Raw genomic sequence first — 22,246 nt, forward strand, 5'->3', positions numbered from 1 at the left:
AAACTTTTCTTGTCCGTGTGCCAAGAGGACTTTGCTGCCCTTCTTAGTTTGTTTTGATTTTCGTGTTCCACAAATCTCGTTCAGCGCCTACTGCTCCCTGTACTCCTAATTCACGTCACCTCTGGGCTGTAAGTCCTGCCGCTAAATACCCAGATGCACAGGCGGCGCTCATTGCAACCCTCATTATCATGATTGCAGCCCATTATTTGTGTGTGTTGAGTAATTTGAATTGCTCTTAAGCTTACATTGGCCGCTGTGCAAAATAATTGCCTGGCTGCTAGGAAATTTAGATTTTGCAGCCACAATTGTTTGATTTATGCCGATGTTTAAATCAGCCCCTTAAATTTTAATATACTGTTTAAGTTGTGCCAGGACACATCCATCAATGGACCCTGTCTTTAATCAATAATGGCTATTTTTGTTTCTTTCTTGGAAGCCTGCAGAGGTTCCTGAAGCAGAGGTATTGTCTTTTAATCAACTTGCCTTTTAGTTAATATTGTACATTGAAAATGTTTGTGAAGTGAGCATAATTGTATTTTATAAAATGTAAAATGGTAACCATGTATTCTCTGGACCTGAACCGTCATACTGTGCTTGTTAATTAAGACAGCACTTTTGATTAAAGTCCTAATATCTAATATTGCTTCACAAGCACAGGGACAAGATGTGTTAGAAAACAAGCATTCATGCACAGAGTAAATCATCTCTGAATAAATACAATGCAAGGCTTAATGTATCACATTCAAATGTAAAAAAAAATAAATAATTAAAATCTTGACTTGGACCCCACCCTACAAGGCTACTAGAAAGCACATGAGTGTTCCTGACTTGCAAGTCTGATTTACACCTTTTCATAATATCTGCATTTCTCTATTTCTTGAAAGCCTGCAGAGATACATGAGGCAGAGGTACTGTTACATTTTTATATCACTGCAGGGCATGAAACAAGGCAAGATTCCCTATTGCAACTTGAATAACAATGACTATAATTAAACTGCATGGAGAAAAGCTGGGTAATCCTCTTGTTGACTATTGAATCTACTGTAGAACTATTAGAGCAATCAACTATTAATAAACAAAACACTAAAATACCTTACTGTCAGTAATAAATACATTAAATAAAAAAAGAAATAGGAGTTGTTCAATCACCTTTGAGGCATACATTTCCTAAAGCGTTAGATAGGAGTAGATAAATATGCAACCTCTGTGATGTGTTCTTCTTATGTCATGCCCTGCACTGATGTATTGTGTGAATTTGATGTGATTGTGTCACACATAACAACTGAAGTCATAGGGATTTCAGCAAGGTTGTTCATACTGTTCCAGTAAGTGACAAATTGGTCATGATAAATGTGAAAGTATCTTTGTGACATTTTAACAATGTCTTTTACTGCCCTCGTTTGCACGTCTTTAGCCATGGGGGCGTTTTTACTCTAAAACAAGTGATTGTAAACCTCTTAAAGTCAAGAGTGATATAACATAGAAAAACTGTTAACATTGAATTTTGAAGTTACTTGCTTTTATAATTACGTTGGAATTAAATAAGTTCTCATTTTTGGCAAGGCTTTAACGGTACATTAAGGTCCTGATGGGTTACACAGGTCCTGCTACTGTGTATCCCGCTGTTGTTACTGTCCTGATTGACTAATTTGTATGAGACGTATTAAGACCAAAACATCATTCAAATTGACTATTTTGTGAAAAGGCAAAACCAAAATAAGGTTGTGTTATTTAGTGGTTCTGTGGCTTTAGTTGAGATCATACTATCCATAGTAATAGTGACTTTGCTTTTGTCATCCTTTCCTCTCAATGGGTTGTGGAAAATTGCCTCTGTTTTGTTGCTTATTTATTGCCTCCTCTTTCCATATCGAAGGATACTTTTTCACAGGTAAGACTGAGAGATTGTTGTGTTGTGTAATTATGTACAGTGTTCAATTTTCAAACAATGATATGGATGGAAGACACACTCTTTCCTGCTTCTGATCCAGTTATTTATGGGAACTAAATGCATCACTAATAAAAACTAGACTAAGTTGTCAATATTTTTTTTAAGCATGAGAGTCCTGCAAGAATACCTCGGCCTTCCTCTGCAAAAGGACAAAGAAGACGCCCCAAACCTGGAGGGCAAGGTATTGCATCTAAACTTTCAACTCCAATTACGGTTTTTAACTCTTACAGTATTTTGCCAGAGGATTACATTGTAAAAGAATGTTTACTTGTTATGTCTACAAAAATAAATTGTCGGCACAAAGAGAAATTAGTTTAAACTACTAAGTACTGCTGGATTTAGAATGAGTTTGTGCCAGGAACAAGTATCGTGGTCATTGTTCCGGTGACTAATGTGTTTTTTTGTTTTTCTTGGATCAGGATCTCAAAGCTCCAAGACAGATATAGCAACATTTTCAGGGAGCGTTGAGATAGCACAGCGTTTAGGTAAGGGAAAGTATGAGGCTAGGAAGAAAATGTATAGACATAGGCTGCGTCCCAACCCGCACCCTTGCTCACTCATTACCTTCCCTTGAGGGGCAGAAGTACTGTGTTGGCCATCTTAAGGGTTTTCTCAATTCCTTAGGGTGAGTGTACAAAACAGCTGACTTCTGCGGAAGTGTTTTTGTGCTGAAGTCCCAGAACTCTTTGCGTTAAAGGCGGAGACAAGTGGGAACAATTTGCAAATATGTCGGACGCAGCTGCGCATAAATATAATGTAAATATAGTTAGCCAGGAAATTGCAGATATTGCTAAGATATTTAACAAGCAGATTATTTGAGAAATATATGTTGTATTGAGTCGCTTAGCTAATAAAATTAATCTTCTTAAATCTATGATCATGATTTAAATATATGATTAGAAAGTAAAGCGACAAATCTTTTCAGTACATATCGATTGCTGGAATTAATTATCTATCAATTAATTAATGAACTAGATAAATAGCTATACGCTACTTGTCAAAATCCTTGCCACAGTTCTTTGGAACAGGAGTAGTGCAAATGGTGCAGCCATTCTTCCAAACTACAATGTGACAAAAAAAGATTGTGTAGTCAGAGATAAAGGTGCTGAATGATGATGATGCTGAAGTGCGTCCCATTTAACACTTTTAGTTTCACCCTACTCCCTCTCTCATCCATGTGCACACTCTGTGATGTCAGTAAAACGTCACGCCAAGTGTACATTTGTTGAAGGGTGTAGGGTGCAAGGGAGTGGTTTGGTACGGAACCTTAGAATTGGTCTTTGACCTGGAATATAAGCTGGGGTAAGTAATGCACTTTTTCCCCAAAGATGTAACCCCCACAATAGGAAAATAGTGCAGAACTTGCAGCACAGTTAAACAAACACTTTGCTAACATACCGACTCTTATGTCAGACAGCGTATAATATACATGACTACAAATACCAGAAATCTAGCATCATACCTTGCATGTTTGTACAGAAATGAAAGAACACATGCATGCGATGCAGATACTCCACGGTACTTGCCTTCACGCACACTACTTTTGGATAATACTTTTTAAATCCATGAATTTCATCTTGAAATTGAGCTATTTTGTGCTATGTTTGTGCTTTTGATTTTGTTTCACAGTGCAAACAATACATACAGTACCTATTAAAAGAAACATACATTTGTCTTAGTATTTCTAAATTCAGCATTATTTAGTGTTTAATAGTTTTGGATGATCGTACCTATTACGATACACTATATCATGCAAAAAAAAAATACATGCTGAATTGACACACCTCTGACCAACACAATGGAAAGCTGACTCTTGTGACCAAAGAATGTTTGTTAATTAATTATTTTTAGATTTGACCTTTGTCTTTTTAATACAGTTCAGCCAAATATTTATGGGTACCAAAGTACCAGTCAAGTGTAAACTGCCATGTAGGTGTCAGTCCTAGAAAGAAAAGTAAAACAAAACAAGCTCTGTATCCTTAGAAACACTTTAGTGGCGAATGGCATGTATGGTCTTGTTTTATTCAATAGTTGTGACAAGTAAACATTTGTATTCCATGTACTAAAGCTTTTCCTTTCTTTGTTCAGTTTACCTATATGAACAGTTTATATGAAAAACATGAAATGCCCTTGGTATAGGGCAATTCAACACAAAGATTCGACATCTTTCTTATTCCCCTTACAGTGATGTGTATGGATTTTGATTAATATTGTACTCATTTCCTGTTATTATTATTTTCAGATGAATCTGACAGTGATGGAGGTAAGAAATCTACTTTCTTGTTCCTGAAAAGATATGAGGGGACACGTATTAAGCAGGACTCAGGCACAGGAATAGCATGTGTCCATGTCCAGCTTTGAAAGACTGCATTTGCACAGGCATGGAATCATGCAGGGATACAGAATTCTGCTTAACACCGGGAATGTCTTGCTTTGAGATGGTCAAAGCGGAGAAACAGAAAATAATTAACTGAAAGCAAATATGTGTTTGTTCACCTTTATCCCCCACTGTTTTATTTTGAAGGTACTCCGGTACTGAAACGTTGTGTAAATATAATTGTGTTTCTTTTAAAGGGATTGCAAGTGTGCGGTTTCTTTTTTTTTTTTTTTCCTTTTAAGAAACTTTAACCTTCCAGCTGCTTATCCAGTGATTTCGACGTGCTGCACAGGCTAGTCACAATTTGTGCAGTACTCACTGCTGTCTTTTCCATGACAAAAATGCCAATGTTTTCAGGGCCGAAATAATTCAGTGTAATTCATGTGTTAAAAGAGCACAACTGTCTCTTGGCTGTTTCGGCAGTACAATGTCATAATGGAAAAATGTTATACAGCACTGTCTATCGCTACAATGTACATATTATATACAGTCTTATAACACAGTATGTTAAAATGTTGCCCTCTTAATCCACAAAACCAACGAAATACATCCTATGTAGCCTATATTTGACATTTTTATTTGTAGTGTTCTGTGGAACACAGGCAATCATTTATCCTGGATAAAAATTACAGTACCTGAAAGCAGATATACGCGTTTATCATGTTTCTCACATAGCACTACTTGTGGTCTGCTCCATTTATATTGCGATTTAGACACACTGTCTGCTTTCAGTAAACGTTAAACTTAACATGTGCTGAGACACTTAGTAAAGTTAGCACCATTAAGTAAATATGTTTTTTATATCAAGTCCCTCCCTCGCTTTATTAGGGGAGAGAATTTGAATACATTTCCATTATTAATTGTATGTAAATGACTCTGGCATGGTATCTTTTTGCACACAATTAACTTCGTGTGCAAAGTCATTTGCTGCTGTTTAGTGAATATAGCAGGTGTACAAAGCACACAGTAACAGGCTTACTGCGTAGTAAACTGGTTACCGCTGTTTAGTGCATGAGGCCCTATATCTTCAGATATACTTCAGGTGGTATGCATGCTACTGGCTTTCCTTTTACATATATATATATATATATATATATATATATATATATATATATATATATATATATATATATATATTTATTTTAAAGCATTTGAATGTTATGTTATATGTGGCCTATTTACAGATTTGTGGATAAGGTTTTGGATTATTTTATCATGTATCATTTTCAGAGGCAGAAATCCTTTCTTCAGACAAGTCCATGCCATTGGAGAATGGTGAGGCTGTTGATGCCATGCCCACTCACAGGTCTGTTCTCATCTACAGTATTTAATTTTCTACAACAGCACAATACGTGAAGGGTAGGCCATTTTAACACAACTTGCTATTGCTTCAGGGCAGCTCTCAGTTTAATGCAATTAGTAGTAATGACCCTCCTCTGCTAGAACTTTGTAAACATGGTTAATTTAGCATGAATCGGTTCAACAACACAGCATGAAAGAGTTGGTTGAAAGAATGTATGAGCAGGCTTTTTGATATTTTAGTTTTGTTGCCCCTGGGATCTGGAATCAATTGACTAGAACATTTTAACTGCCGAACCCCACATAGAAGAGAGTTGTGGCATAAACTAGGGGTAGAATGACTACTAATTTGACAGAGGTGATTTGAAAATCATACAGTAGGTCAACTAGTCTCTAAGTATATTAATAAATCATCTATTTGATAATGTTTGGTGCTCTGTTTGTGAACATACAGTTTTATAACACATTGCCATTTTTGCACTATTTTAAAACTGCTTGGAATGTTTTCAAGCTTTTTATTAATGCTCTAAAATGTCATTTATGTGGTAATGGATATGCAATCGCAAGTGTACTGTCCATCTGTAACTTTACAATTATGTGACATGATTAGTGGACTACTCGTTTCTGAGGTGAACGCTCACTTCTCTATTCGTCTAGTTGACTATTCGGTGTTACCCTTGGCGTAAGCTGTCTGATTATTGTGTAAGAGATGATAAATAAAAAAGTATGTTGTATTTGTATTTACAGGTCTCCTAAAAGTGAATGACATTTGGTTTTGTGTTCATGACCAATGATTACTATTCTATATATTTTTGTGTAACAGATACTACCCCATTGTAAAGCAGTTTACTCCATTTCAGTCTTTTCCTTGATCCCAATTAGTCCTGAGATTAATTGGACATTTCCTCGAAGGTATAGTTAATTATGCTTATAATAAATCCTAAATGCAATTCACTGGGACTCTTATCTGTTACACTGACATACTTGATATGCCGGCACCTTTGTATATAAACATTCCAATATTCTCAGATTACACGTTTCCCATTTGTAGTTTGTAAAAGCACATGATTGTAATGTTAGTCCCTGTGGATCTCCAAGTAATGCTTGTGTGTCTGTTTTTTGGTGTATTAGGAAAATACCAAGGCCAAGTAGTGCAAGGCCAGCACCACCAAGAGTCAAACGTCAAGATAGTGCTGATGTGCCAAGTGTAGAAAGGTAAGCCAGTAGTGTATTATTTCAGTAGGCAGTTCGGTATTACTTTTTTTTATTATCATATTTGTACATCTTCATTTGTATCACAAGTGTTTGATTTAAATACAACAAATGTAGTTTTGTCTCCAATATATTGCATTGTTTTATTGAGTTGTCCATTGAGAAATAGCAGAGCAAATGTGTTTGATTGAAGCATAGGTTCTTGTGAGTTTGAGGCTCTTGGCATGTATATCTACAACTCGGAGTCAGAAACTGTTCAGCAGAAAATAACTTCTGAAAATGAACAGATCAATTGTAAACTATGCAGGGGATTTTGAGACCAGTGGCATTTCCTACATTTGGGACAATTTGGTTCAAGCAAACATTAAACTGAACACATTACTGTTTTTACACCTATACAATCCTACTAAATTATGTTGCGTGTTACTGCTAAATTTTAATACATAATCCAGGGATGTCTCAACCAGAGTGTGCATTTCATATCCAATTATTTTAATTACAGTGGAACCTATATCCCTTCAATATTGCTATATACATACATTGGGCAAATTACAGTGAATTACTATTTTTAAAAATGTCTAAACACATTGCATTTAGATCCTCTTCAATTTAGCTAAATTAAATAGAAGGCACTGTGTTTTAGTGGATGGATTGGTGAAAGTGCATGGAATATGAAAATTAGCCCATTATGATGTATCCACGTTTCCGCTGTCTCTAGGATCGGTAGTGGAAAGCCTTTGACTGCTGTGATCGTGGATGGGAAAAAGGACTCTGACGACGAAGATAATGATGAGCTTTTTGTTGTGGAGGAAGCAGCTCCACTTCTTCCAGACCTGCCTAAAATGGAAATGGTTAGTCTGCCAATGATAGATATACTGCACCTGAAGGACTCTGTATCAACTACATATGAGGAGGAAAAAACAATATACTGTAAATGAATCCTTACCTTTTTATGAAATAGGTCAACTGTAAAAACTAGTATATCTGCAGTGCTCCACACAACAATTTCACAAAGTAGTAGGAGTGACTCTATACCTTTCAGTCCTTCTGTAGCTGGTCATATTTTTGCATGAAAGTTAAGGAAATTATGATTAAGTGAATAAGTATATCTCTGTATGTATTTTAGGGTTGACTGGTAATTTTATTTTTAAAAAAGACACTGTTGCAAAATATTAGGTACTAGTAAAACATCTGACACATTTAAATAAACCTAGTATAAGGATAATTGCCATTATTAAGGAAGAATGCAAAACTGAAAACAGCATAACAAAATACAATATAATAATGTTATCCAATGAACACTGTTGGATGTTATCATTCAATTTGCCCCTTCGTGTCAAGTTTTACCTCTTTAAACAAATTATTGCCATCAGAAAAAACAAAACAAAACACTTTCTTTTTAGGAGCCGGCAGTGGAGTTGAAAGAGGATGAGAAACATGGTAAGTGGTACCTAAGGATTCATTTATTTTCAAAAGGAACTTAAGGGGTGATACTTGAAATTATCAAACCAGAATACTTGTTTCTATGTAAACCCAAGTTGTTATTGTTTTCTTTAAATCATTCCCGTTTTCATTCATATAAAATTAAGTGAGTGCTTCTGAAGGTCAACAATACTGTGTTTGCGCAAACTACAGGAATTGCTGATACATTGAGGTAAAGCCTTTCATTAAGATTTTATGGAGCTGCTTCCTGTGTGTGTTCACTCCTGATTTAGCTAATCACAAATCACAGTAGATTACCTCTGCCCAGCACCTGTAGCATCTCAACCTTCGCCAGGTATAGTAGAGCGTACTTGATGGCTTAATAAATATATATTTATATAAATTTCCTTTCTCCATTTTTAGGTGGGCTGGTGAAGAAAATTTTAGAAACAAAAAAAGATTATGAGGCTTCACAACCTTCGTCGAAGTCAAAAGAACAGGTAAGGTTACATTTAACAACCCCAGGTCCAGAAATTCCTTCCCCATATTATCAACCTTTATTTTTGGGAAATTGGCTGATGCAGTTGTGGTAACATTGCCATATTTTGTTCACAAGGTGGTGCTGTTGCTATTGTACATAGTTTGGCTACCTCGCAATGTCAATATACAGTAGTTCCTCAATAAATAGTTTTCATATCTGTTGGTTTACAGTAACAGCCAGTGTCTGTTTCAGACAGTAAAAAATGTTTGGCATGTGGGTCTCTGACAAAGTGGTGAGTGCAGTGCCGTGCAGGTACAAATCACACAGACAATTGCTTTCAGGTGCAGGGGTGTTTATTGACAATAATAACAATATTCAGAGCCCTAAGACATACACCTGTAAATAATAAATGCTGGAGTGATACAGCGGCATGTATCCCTCGTAAAGGTAATCCCTGGCTTTGACCCACAACCAAAAGTCCAGGTTTTACAAATGCCCACACTAAACACGAAGCACAAACACAAGACAGTGAGTGAAATTAAGTGCTAGTGGTGATTACAGTACTCCATGAAATGCTGGGGTGAAAAGTGATGTCCGGGTTAATGCTGGCTTGTACTCCAGCTCCGGATCGTGTTACTGATAGTCTAAAAAGACAAACAACAGTTACAGCTGACACTACAAACACAAAACAATCACTGTTCTCAGCAATACGTTTACTCCTTTTAGGTTAACTCCAGCCTTTTACAAAGGAGCAGATTAATTTACACCCCTATTTTATACCCTTGCTTATGACGCCTTGGTTAATGAGCACGTCTGCTCCTCCAATGCGTGATGCCACGCCGTTTGTCATTCGGGTCATTGAGTTCGGGAACCGTAGCTCTGTCCCCTTTCTATCCGGCCGACTTTCATCTACCCACGGGAACAAAGTGTAATTCCTTTTAGTTCAGGGTACTCTGATCCCTTTATCTAGTACCCTGTCAGGTCGGGAGGGAGTTCTAACACCAAGTGTCATTCAATCTCTGTCACATATCCCACCGCTCAGAGTGGAGCCAAAGGAATACTCGGCTAAATCTATCTTTCTCATTACTCTCCCCTCCTGGGAAAAATAGTATGCATTTTGGTGTTCTTTCCCTGCACGGTGTACCATATGGTACATGAAGGGCTGCAATGCCAGATACCACCGAGTTATTGAGGCATTGCTGTCCTTCATTGCGCTTAACCACCTGAGTGGGGAGTGGTCAGTGACAAGATTAAATGAGTGCCCTAGCAGATAGTATCTCAAAGAGTGAGTAGCCCAATTGATGGCCAAACACTCTTTTTCGACAACGGAGTTATTGTTCTACCCATTTACCATTTGGGACAAGACTGCACCTAAGCCGACATCTGACGCATAGGTGTGGAGGATGAATGTCTTGGTGAAGTCTGGTGTGATTAAGATGGGGGCCTGGCAAAGTCTCTACTTAACAATATCAAACACCCCCTGACATTCTTCTGACCACTTAGTGGAATTTGTTGTGCTCTTCCTGGTGAGGTCAACTAAGGGATTAACCACTGTGGCACACTCGGGGATAAAGAGGCGGTAAGAACAGGCTAACCCCAGTAGAGACCTCACTTGAGCCTTGTTCTTGGGGATTGCCGCGTCCAAGAATTCAAAACCCTCATCGCCCGTTTTATGGTCGTAAAACATGCGCAATCCTTTTATAAATCTGGGCCTCTGTGTGGCACAGACCCTCCCCCCCTCCAAAAAAAAGCAAATTAAAAACAGAATTACTTTGATCTTAATGAGGCCTTGAAAATAATCAACTGTACTCTGCGGGTTGGATGATAATCAATAACTGAAAAAGTCATTATCAGCTAAATATGATCATGATAATCCTGTTTATCTTCAATCATGTTTTAGCTCTCATGAATAGCTTTTCTACCCAGTTAGTTGTCCTTCCTCTCTTACACACACTTTCTTTTTTCTGTCTGTTTTCTTTTTTGCTTGTTTACTTTAATTCAATCCCTCCCTCTATTGTGGGAGAGAACAATGTTATGGCTATATTATAAAAAGCAATTTCCCCATGACCAGTTACATTTCAAAATACATGTTTGTTTCTGATACCCAGTATAATTACATGGCTCTTAACTTTGTCAGTTGTTTTGCATGAAAGCTAGTGTACAATTTGTCTTAATAGTATAACAAAACTAGACAATTCTGAACTTGCTCTTACCCAATACAAGTTAGGGGTTATTAAAGACGGTTTCTCTGGATCGCTGGAATTTTTTACAAACAGTATAGGGTGCAGTTTTAATTTTTCATTTTTCATTATGTACCTGATGTTAGCACTTTGCATAGCATGTAAAATATTAATGTTAGATTTTTTAATAATCTTTAATCATCTCTTTACAGATATGTAAATCATAGCAATTGCTTGCTTTTTCCAAGGTTTTTGTTTTGCATTGAACTATTACCAGAATAAATCTGCATTGCAGCTAAAGGAAGCATTTCTCAGCACTATGGTTTATTTAGGAAACCCTTTCCCCTTCATGTGCTGTCTGAAGGGCTCTAATGATTTCCTTCCTGACTTGAAAGAGCTGAAGGTCAGTGTAATAAAGAAATGATATTCTTTCATTCTGGGCTAACACCAAAGGCTTGACATTGTAAATCTTAAGTGTTCTAACTCACCCCTGCATTGTATACAATCTTGCTGTTGTGTTCTGTCAGGTAGTTAGCAGAAAATGGATACTCGAGCCCCCAGTCTGATAAAAGGGAAAGAAATGCTGATTTATTGCCTTGCTGCTAGTTGGCAAAAGGGTTGGAACAATACTGCTGTTAGAGCATGTTTTAAAAGGCAGATTTAAAGACTTTTATTCCTGGGGGCAATTTAAAATCAATTAAATAGTAAAAATAGTGAAAGTTGGGCACTAAGTGGGTCAGTGGGGTCTTTTTTACGTTTGAACTCAGCATTTGCAAGAGAACTAAATATGTGCATCAACCAGAATCTGCCTGGTTTCTGGTGTATAACTTGCACTTTTCCTGACTAATCCAGAAGTGACACGCCACACACATGACTTCCCTGCTTTGTTTGTTTCCACCTTTTCCAGGCTTTACAATGGGTTTAATTAGCCATAGCATGTAGGTAACAAGCTAAGGTAAGCTTATAAAAACAAATATCTTTAGGATAACCCTTCATAACTTGTCTTAGTGTCTGACACTTGCATCTCATATAAAATGTTAATCTACGATTCAAGGACAGGCAGGTTTTAACCAGTTTTACAGTCAAGTGTAACAGATTAATTGAGTGTCAATGCACCGGAACTATATTCAATTAATCCTAGGCCATTTCAACTGTGCCACGCACACCTGCTGATTATTTTGAGCCTAAATTCAGCAAACTTTCCAGGGCATTTAGCCCTAAAATTCCAAACTTAAAGATTCATGCAAAAAGCATGAAGCTGCATCCTGTTTACATGGACTCCATGTGTTGCTTAATTATATCACATTCTGGAACACAAAGATCCTCAACTGCTGAAAATGTTACATACAGCTGCAGGCAATCCACAGAATCTCTCTAATCCTGTTTGGTTCAGTTAATTAGGGCTCATAATGCTAAGTAGTTTTAATTACATTTTAATGATGTGGTGTTGCACGACTTGAAGGTGCAGGACCATATTGCCATAGAAGCAATAATTCTCTAAACCACCTCTTGTGCACAAAAAATGATAAACTTTGGAGATAGTTAGGTTCTGAGTACTGCGTTCATTACAACAATTAAACGTAGGCTTATTTAGCTCGATAAGGACGTGTGTGTGTGTGTGTGTCTCTCTCTCTCTCTCTCTCTCTCTCTCTCTCTCTCTCTCTCTCTCTCTCTCTCTCTCTCTCTCTCTCTCTCTCTCTCTCTCTCTCTCTCTCTCTCTATATATATATATATATATATATATATATATATATATATATATATATATATATATATATATATATATATATATATACAGTGCCTTGCAAAAGTATTCAGACCCCTGACCAATTTTCTCACATTACTAAATTACAAATGGTACATTGAAATTTCGCTCTGTTCGATATTTTATTTTAAAACACTTAAACTCCAAATCAATTATTGTAAGGTGACATTGGTTTTATATTGGGAAATATTTTTAAGAAAAATAAAAAACTGAAATCTCTTGCTTGCATAAGTATTCAACCCCTACACATTAATATTTGGTAGAGCCACCTTTCGCTGCAATAACAGCTTTAAGTCTTTTGGGGTAAGTATGTACCAGCTTTGCACACAGTGTCGGAGTGATTTTGGCCCATTCTTCTTGGCAGATTTGCTCCAGTTTGTTCAGGTTGGTTGGACGACGCTAGTGGACTGCAATTTTCAAATAGTGCTACAGAGTATCAATGGGATTGAGATCAGGACTTTGACTCGGCCACTGTAGGACATTCACCTTTTTGTTCTTGAGCCACTCCAGTGTTGCTTTGGCCTTGTGCTTGGGATCATTGTCCTGCTGAAAGGAGAATTTCCGCCCAAGCTTCAGTTTTTTAGCGGACTGAAGCAGATTCTCTTGCAGTATTTTCCTGTATTTTGCTCCATCCATTCTTCCTTCAGTTGTAACAAGATGCCCAGTCCCTGCTGATGAGAAGCATCCCCACAGCATGATGCTGCCACCACCATACTTCACTTTATGGATGGTGTGTCTTGAGGCATAGGCAGTCTTAGGTTTGCACCACACACAGGGCTTTGAGTTTTGGCCAAAAAGCTCTATCTTGGTCTCATCTGACCACAAAACCTTTTCCCACATCGCAGCTGGGTCACTCTTATGCTTTCTGGCAAACTCCAGACGTGCTTTCAGATGGTACTTTTTGAGTAACGGCTTCTTTCTTGCCACCCTCCCATACAGGCCAGTGTTTTGCAGAGCTCTTGATATGGTTGACTGGTGCACCATTACTCCACTCCCAGCCACTGAACTCTGTAACTCCTTCAAAGTGATTGTCGGCCTCTCTGTGGCTTCTCTCACAAGTCTCCTTTTTGTTTGAGGGCTGAGTTTTGAGGGATGGCCTTTTCTTGGCAGTGCCTGGGTGGTGTGATGCAGCTTCCACTTCCTGATTATTGATCCAACTGTGCTCACTGGGATATCCAAACACTTGGATATTATTTTGTACCCTTTCTATAATCTATGCATTTGTATTACTTTATCTCAAACTTCTGTAGAATGCTTTTTGGGCTTCATTTTCCTTCAGATTCACAGCCTTACCGATGATCCTTCAACAGTGAGGTTTTTATCCAGAAAATGTTACAGCAACTTTAATGGTTCACAGGTGGAGGCCAATGGTAAGGTAATTGTGTCCTCGTTAGAGCAATTTCTTTCATCAGTGCAAACTGGGAGCTTCCACAGCACAGGGGTTGAATACTTATGCAAGCAAGATAGTTCAGTTTTTTATTTTTCTTAAAAATATTTCCCAACATAAAACCAGTGTCACCTTACAATAATTGATTCTTAGTTTCAGTGTTTAAAAATAAAATACCAAACAGAACGAAATTTCGATGTACCATTTGCAATTCGGTAATATGAGAGAATTAGTCAGGGGTCTGAATACTTTTGCAAGGCACTGTGTGTATATATATATATATATATATATATATATATATATATATATATATATATATATACACACACACACACACACACACACACACATGCACACACACTGCCCAAATTTAAACCTAAAACAATAGCTTTTTTTTTTTTAATTATAAACCAAAAAAGTAGGCTTATAAATAGCATGATTCCTGACACATATATATATATATATATATATATATATATATATATATATATATATATATATATATATATATATATATATATATCACACACACACACACACACACACACACACACACACACACACACACACACACAGTGGCTCTCAGAAGTATTCACCCCCCCTTGGACTTTTCCACATTTTATTGTGTTACACCATGGAATTAGAATGGATTTAAGTTTTTTCCACTAATCAACACAAAAAAAGTCCATGATGTCAAAGTGAAAAATAAAATCTACAAATTGTTCTAAATTAATTACAAATATATAACAGAATAATTGATTGCTTAAGTATTCATCCCCTTTGCTATGACACACCTAAATAAGCTCTGGTGCAACCAGTTGTCTTTAGAAGTCACATAATTAGTTGAATGGAGTCCATCTGTGTGCAATTAAGGTGTTTCACATGATTTCAGGTTAAATACACCTGTCTCTGGGAGATCCCACAGTTGGTTAGTACATTTCCTAACAAAAACTACATCATGAAGACAAAGGAACATTCAATGGAAATCCAGAATAAGGTTCTTCAAAAGCACCAATCAGGGGTAGGATATAAGAACATTTCCAAGGCATTGAATATCCCCCGGAGCACAGTAAGAAATGGAGAGAATAAGGCACAACTGTGAATCTGTCTAGAACAGGCCGTTCTCAAAAACTGAGTAACCGGGCGAGAAGGGCACTAGTCAGGGCGGCCATCAAGAGGCCTGTGGCAACTCTAAAGGAGTTACAGTCTTCCACGGCTGAGCTGGGAGACACTGTGCATACAGCAACAATAACCCGGGTGCTTCTCAAAACTGGCCTTTATGGGAGAGTGGCAAAAAGAAAGCCATTGTTGAAAAAAACTCACATCAAATCTCGGCTAGAGTTTGCCAGAAGGCATATGGGAGACTCTGAGACCAAGTGGAAGAAGATTATATGGTCTGATGAGACCAAAATAGAGCTTTTTGGCCTCAACGTTAAGTGCTATGTTTGGCGCAAGCCTAACACCGCACATCCTCCTGAGAACACCATCCCTACTGTGAAGCATGGTGGTGACAGCATCATGCTATGGAGATGCTTCTCTGCGTCAGGGCTTGGAAAGCTTGTGAAGATAGAGGGCAAAATGGATGCAGCAAAGTACAGAGAAATCCTGGAGGAAAACCTGCTGAAGTCTGCAAGAGACCTGGGACTTGGGAGAAGATTCATCTTCCTGCAGGAGAATGACCCCAAACATGCAGCTAAAGCCACACTGGAGTGGCTTAAAAACAAAAAGGTCAATGTCCTGGAGTGGCCCAGTCAAAGCCCAGACCTCAATCCAATTGAGAATATTTGGAAGTAGTTGAAAATTGCTGTTGGAGCTTGAACAATTTTGCAAAGAATGGGCAAAAATTGCAGTGTCGAGATGTGTAAAGCTGGTACAGACTTATCCGAATAGAATCATAGTTGTAATTGCTGCCAAAGGTGCCTCTACCAAATGTTGACTCAAGGGGGTGAATACTTATGCAATCAATTATTTTCTGTTTTGTATTTGTAATTAATTTAGAACAATTTGTAGATTTTATTTTTCACCTTGACATATGGACTTTTTTTGTGTTGATCAGTGGCAAAAACTCCTCCATTTTGATTCTAAATGTGGAAAAGTCCAAGGGGGTGACCTGAAACCATGCAAGACATAAAAAAAAAAAGAAGAAAAATATCAGATTTTTTTTTTTTTTTTCAGTACACCGGTGTACCACGTAATGTATCACTTGTTGAATAAACTTGTTTATTAATTATCCCATATACTTGTCTTCTGCATAAAAAACACGCATAAAGGTAGCAATTGTCGTTGCAGACAATGTCTGCTGGTATTATTTCTGTAGGACGCTATAGGAATTTGCCCCCTTGCTCTGCCATCTAGACTGGGGTTTGAACTTGGTTAGCAGGCTAGATGACTGATCGTAATCTGTCACTAGAGGGTAAAATGGCAAAGAATTCAGTGTATATTTTGGAAGTGACCTTATCCATGACCCTTGGAAAGTATGTATATTATTATAAGTTTCATTTCAGGGAGAGACTTTATTTAGTTGGCCTCAACGTTTTTAAACAGCTGTGATTTTTTATGCATCATTTTATTTCCCCTTTTACACCATGCAATGCACCCTTGATGAAGGTTTATGGTGAATAAATAAACTTTGTTGTGTAAATTAGCAGCTGGTGATTTGAAAGTGATGCCAGAAGGCAGCCAGGTTCAATCATGCAGAACCTGCACAAAAATAAATAAATCACAGACTGCAAGAAAACGTTGAGAACAGGTCTTTGCGTGGATGCAGTAAACCCTGTATTAAAGACCACCTGTATAGAAGAAACAAATGTCTATAGTGGACACTCCTGACAAATTCAGTATACTGTATTTTCCCTGTTTAATCACTTGTTTCCTAAGACAACTTTAAGAAGGGTTATTGGGGGGGTTCTAGCAGATTTGACTCTAGGCTAATAAATGCCTTCTTTTTACCATTGGGCACCTGTGTGATGTTAATATGCAACATTTGTGTAATCTTTAAACATTTTTTAGTTATTTGTATTTTCTGGCAGTGGTAAAGTACGTTTTTTAATTCTGATTTGCCACTAACACTGAAACGCATGTATTTTTGCTTTCTTTTAAATTAATAATGGTTTATTGTATTTTAGATTAGTTTTGTTTAGGGTAATAGAAAAGTAGAAGCCCAAACAGGGATATAATTCTCATCCTTGAATTTTGAAGATTTATTTTCACAGTATTTTTGGTACATACTGTACTGAGATAGGAGCTTATGTTTCTGGAAATTTGGAATTCCAGGAAGCACTAGGTTCATGTAGCACAGCCATATTATGTTCTTCACAGATAATGTGATTTACATGTAGCCCCAGGCTGTTATACAATTAACAATAAGCATGTCTTTTTGTTTTGTTTTGCATTTGGAGGTAGGCAATGACACAGTGTTTAAATTATGTTTAATGCAATTGTATTGGTTTAAAATAATTTGAAGCTCAAGTCTGTGTTGACATTTAACAAAAGGCAGGGAAAGATGTTTAATTTCTTCCACCTGACAAATACTATGGTGGATTTCAAAAGACTGATCATTTGGTATAAACTAGGTGTAAATGATCAGTAATGTTTGATTTTCTGATATAATTATTTAGAAACCACCGGTAACTGTCTAAATATGTTTGGTGATTGTAGTAATACATCATGTTTATTTATTTTTTTCAATTATAATTTCAAAGAACAATATAAGAAATAGTTAGTCACTAAGCATATTCACTGCCCAGCTTGAGAAGCAATTTCTAAAGCAATAGGTTCTTGGAGCCACCTTCCTCTCACACAGTGCCTTTATCACAGATTTAGGTAATGGGTAAAACAGACAAGATCTGCTTTACTTACTTAAAATAAATATTTTTCTTTGTGCCTCGTGAAAAAGAGGAAAAATAAGGCTGCTCTGGGCTTGTAGATCTTCACAGGCCCCCTATAAATGATTGATTTATTTTGGCCCAGACTCTGCGGGGTAGCTTTTGGGAAGATGAGGTGTAGGACAACTGTTAACAGACCAAAACAGCCTGGTTTCCCATATTGTATTTACAGTAGGTGAATGTCCTGAATAATATTTAGTTAGGTTGGGTGTTTATGGGCTTGAAAATAAACCACCCACATTGCATGAAGCCTTAATCTATCTTAAACCTCTCATTTAAAAGCTGGTGAAAAAAATTAAGAACACGTTTTAGAAATACCAGCTGTTTCCTGTGAAGAGATGGTCTCGGTGGGCTGCTTTTTAGTACCACAGGAAGTCGTAATAATGGGTCGATTTCACATAGGTTACACTATGCTGACTTGGATTATAAGTAACCATGTTGGTTGAATGTGCCCTATGTTGAAATTCTTAAACATCATTGCTTCAGGGTTGGAGCAGCAGCAAGTCTATGAGAGGTGACAGTAACAAAAACTAAATAATGAATGACAATTCATTAAACATTATGGCTGTATTTGGTATCCCCTGTGTTTCCCACTGTAAATACACCCAATATCAATTAATCCCTTTGATTGTGATAATGGGGCACAGGTAGACACTGGAAGCTTGACATTTGTAGGAGCCCCACTGCCTGACATGCACAGGGGATACCAAATAATATAGCCATAGACTAAGATATTGTCAGCTGCCTAATTTGGTATCCTCTGTGTTTCTCACTGTCAATACCAATCTTGTGTGTGTGTGTGTACTGTATATAAAGAAACATATAAACACATATGGTATCTGTAAACAATAACGTTATATGTAATACATTATGCATTTTTAACATAATTTACACGACTCGTGTTTATTGTAGACATAACAGCACAAGCCACAGAGCAACAACATTTGTGAAAACTTTCATTTACTTTCAACTTTCAAGTTTTGAAATCCAAAAAATATATAAAAAATAGACTCTTTTGAAATCGGGACAATCGTTTATAAACAGGTTGGTTGCATAGCTAATACATTAAGCATTCATTATTTAAAGATTGTTTTAAATGAAACAAACTATAACTGATTATACACATGACAAGGAAATCATGCCTTCCTGCTGAAAAATGAGTAAATGATTGTAAAATGCAGCTGACAACTACTGCGCATGAACATCACTTGTATTTTACCTCAGACACGAGCAAAAGAAAAATGAGACGTGCCTGTGGGCCGATCTCATTTTACGCGTGCGCAATGTGCCAGGGGATACATGTTTCTGAGGGGGTACTGAATTAGTACTGAACACCTGCAAACTCACGATGTAACTCAGAAATGACGTCTGATAAAACTTCCACCAACGGGCCGTTTGCATAAATTCCGCTTGCCTCTGAATTAATCAAAATACTGAAGCCTCTCTAAAATGTACAAAACAGTATCCTCACTGGTATTAGTTTCTGCATATTTCTCTATAGAATAATTTTTTGTCGAGGGGTAGTTCTGTAGCTGGGTCGCTACGTTGGGCCTAGCAGCTTCAGCCATGTGAACCTAATAAAATAAAATAAAAACCATTGTAAAAAAACCCGTAAGGCCTAATAATGTTACTTAACTTGTAACTTTTTACATACAAAACAGGTAAAACAACAAGACCCTTTTTAGTTTCTACAGATGGCACAGACAGCCACCGTATTTCAGTTTGTAAATCAAAGCCTTTCATTGGCTGAACAGGTTAACAGGTAACAAGAAGAAATACTGATCTCCCCGATGTGGAAGGGGAGGGAATGGGCGGGGCGGATGGGATTGATTGACAGTGTGCAAGAGCGATAAAAGGCAGATTGAATGGATGAAGCTCATATTTAATGTATGATGCTAGTTTTTAACATTTGACTGTTGCATTTAACATTCAATGGTAGTATTTAACATTCATTACTTGCATTTAATATTAAGTCTTGAATTTATTATTTGATGTTAAAATGTAACATTTGATGCTAAAATTCAATATTCGATACTTGCTTAAATTTAACATATAATGAATTGTCATTCATTATTTAAGTTGTTACTTTCTCCTCCTGTACAAGCCAGATACAGTCAGAGCCTCACGAGTTCCCAAGAGAGAACAAAAGGAATGCTAATTGTTTAATTTCCTTGTTCCATATTGCAATGCGAGTCTGTGACATTTCAAGTGTTTACACTGGCTGCATACGATACTGTAAAGCAGATGCTGCCAACAAGCTGTTAAAAGATCACAGGCTTGCTTGATTTTCTAGAATGAAGAAATCAAACTGAGCATTCCACAGCACCACTGAGTTTAGCTGACCGCTACTTTACAACAAGTATGGGAGAAATCATTAAAGCTCAATAATGGAGCTACAGAACTTCTAACGATTGCAATGATAAAAAATATGTAATGTTATTAATTAAGTTATACATTTTTTGACATCAGTTTTTCATTACTATGCCTGCTTAATGTCTCAATCCCTTCCTTGATATTAGATTAACTTTGACCTTGTTGCTATGGTTATTACAACGCCAAAATGGATGAGCGGTTGTTTGTGGAGATGCTGCTCAGTGTTTATCCCTGCTTATATGCAATCGATAGATTGATTATAAAGATCAGATAAAAAAAGAGAATGCATGGGTATCAATTGCTGAACAAATGCAATCAACTTGTGAGTATTTTAACCTCACTGAAAGTGTAACCGGTGAAGTTTTAATTTTAATACAGCGACTGGTGTTTTAAACACATTGTACAAAGTGCCCCAGGACCAACATGTTGTTGTTATTATTAATATTATTACTGTGGTACAAATTTTATTTTCAATATAGGATACTATGTACAATATTTCCTGTTGTTTTGTGTACTACAAACTATGAAAAGGGTATTAAAATGATTGCTGGTAAACTATAATGCAGCCGCGTTAAATAAAGTAAACTCTTATTTGGTATTTACAATGAATAAGGCTACAATTTTGTCACGAAAATCGTGAATTTGAACAAAAGTCAGTGAAATCTTGGAAATGGATGTAAAACACATCTGGTTAGTCTCTGTCTTTATTTTCTTTAAAATGCAGTATGCCATGCACTGAAAATACAAATATGCGAGTGTCTGTATTGTTTGGTTATGTATGCATATAGCATTTATGTGTAGCTATGTATGCCAGCTAATGAGATTTGTATTATCTGAGCGAGCATGTAAATAAACAGATCATACGTTACTGTAAACTTTCGGTTGTGATCTTCACATACATATGTTGTACCTGGCCCCACCCTCTACTACCACTAGTTACCCTAGAGACTTGGGGACCACAGGTACAAACAAAAATAGATATATAGTTGTAGTCCGACCTACACCTAAGTGTTTAAAGCAGGTACTAGGAACCTGTGATTTACTTCCAAAGAACACCACTCACCTTCAGGTTTGTTTAACTTAACTAGAGTTACCCCACCCCACCAAGCAGTAGGCACAAACAAAATAGTAAAAGTAGTTCAGTTTATTATGTAATATTCACAGAAACACAATATAAGCTCTACTTATTTAGCTAGGAGCCAAAATATCAAATACAAGAAAAGTTAAAACTGGGGGGTTTTGGTCCCTTGGCTACAGAAGAGCCGAAGTAACAAAGAAGTAGTGACATGTGTAAAAGGGTTTACTCCCTCTTTGGGCTAGAGTTAAAGAAACAAAGGACAACAAAAAAACTGTCCAAAAAATGTTAGAAAGAAAGGGCACAATATAATCCAATCCGATTGTCCAAAGGAACAAACAAACAAAAAAACACCATAAAAAGGGGGAAGTAGCAGTCTGCCATGCAGATCAATCTAGCACCATCCTGCATCGACCAATAGAACACCGCAGTCACACCACTGCCATCCTTGTGATTTCCACACTAAAAAAAAAAAATCAAACACTCTGTGAATACCAACCAATCACCTTTCTCCTCAAACGTTCCCGAATCCCTTCCACACACTTTTCCAAGCATTGTATTTAAATCAAATGTCACAACCCTCCAGATGAAAACACTACGTCTGGCCACAACTACAGTAATACTAAAAAACACAAATCCGTATTTAAAATATCTTATACAAAAGAAACACTGCCAATAACAAAGTACTACTTCAATCTATTAACTACCAGGCAAGAGCAGTTATCTGTGTGGTTCTTCTATCCAGTGCTCCCTCTGACTCCCACAAACAGCTCTTCCTTGATGTAGCACTCAATGGACGGCTTCTCTTTCCATTACATGATAGTAGATGTTGAACTTCATGCT

The 22,246-nt window shown here is 37.0% G+C and overlaps 1 protein-coding gene across 4 annotated transcripts in view; it reads left to right on the top strand.

The window, feature by feature from the left end:
• The window catches only part of LOC121322039 (TRAF3-interacting protein 1-like), a 49,674-nt gene that overhangs the window by 18,645 nt on the left and 8,783 nt on the right, over nucleotides 1-22,246 (top strand). The window contains exons 7-15 of one of the 4 annotated variants that reach the window (XM_041261489.1): nucleotides 437-460; nucleotides 2,054-2,129; nucleotides 2,368-2,433; nucleotides 4,191-4,211; nucleotides 5,556-5,631; nucleotides 6,756-6,839; nucleotides 7,555-7,687; nucleotides 8,240-8,276; nucleotides 8,682-8,758. In XM_041261489.1, the coding sequence (XP_041117423.1) occupies nucleotides 437-460; nucleotides 2,054-2,129; nucleotides 2,368-2,433; nucleotides 4,191-4,211; nucleotides 5,556-5,631; nucleotides 6,756-6,839; nucleotides 7,555-7,687; nucleotides 8,240-8,276; nucleotides 8,682-8,758 (594 nt within the window). The remainder of the gene's footprint in view (nucleotides 1-436; nucleotides 461-2,053; nucleotides 2,130-2,367; nucleotides 2,434-4,190; nucleotides 4,212-5,555; nucleotides 5,632-6,755; nucleotides 6,840-7,554; nucleotides 7,688-8,239; nucleotides 8,277-8,681; nucleotides 8,759-22,246) is intronic. The other 3 variants (XM_041261491.1, XM_041261490.1, XM_041261492.1) reach the window with 3 other exon arrangements.

This window comes from Polyodon spathula, chromosome 10, assembly GCF_017654505.1.
Source record: "Polyodon spathula isolate WHYD16114869_AA chromosome 10, ASM1765450v1, whole genome shotgun sequence".
Classification (NCBI taxonomy): domain Eukaryota; kingdom Metazoa; phylum Chordata; class Actinopteri; order Acipenseriformes; family Polyodontidae; genus Polyodon; species Polyodon spathula.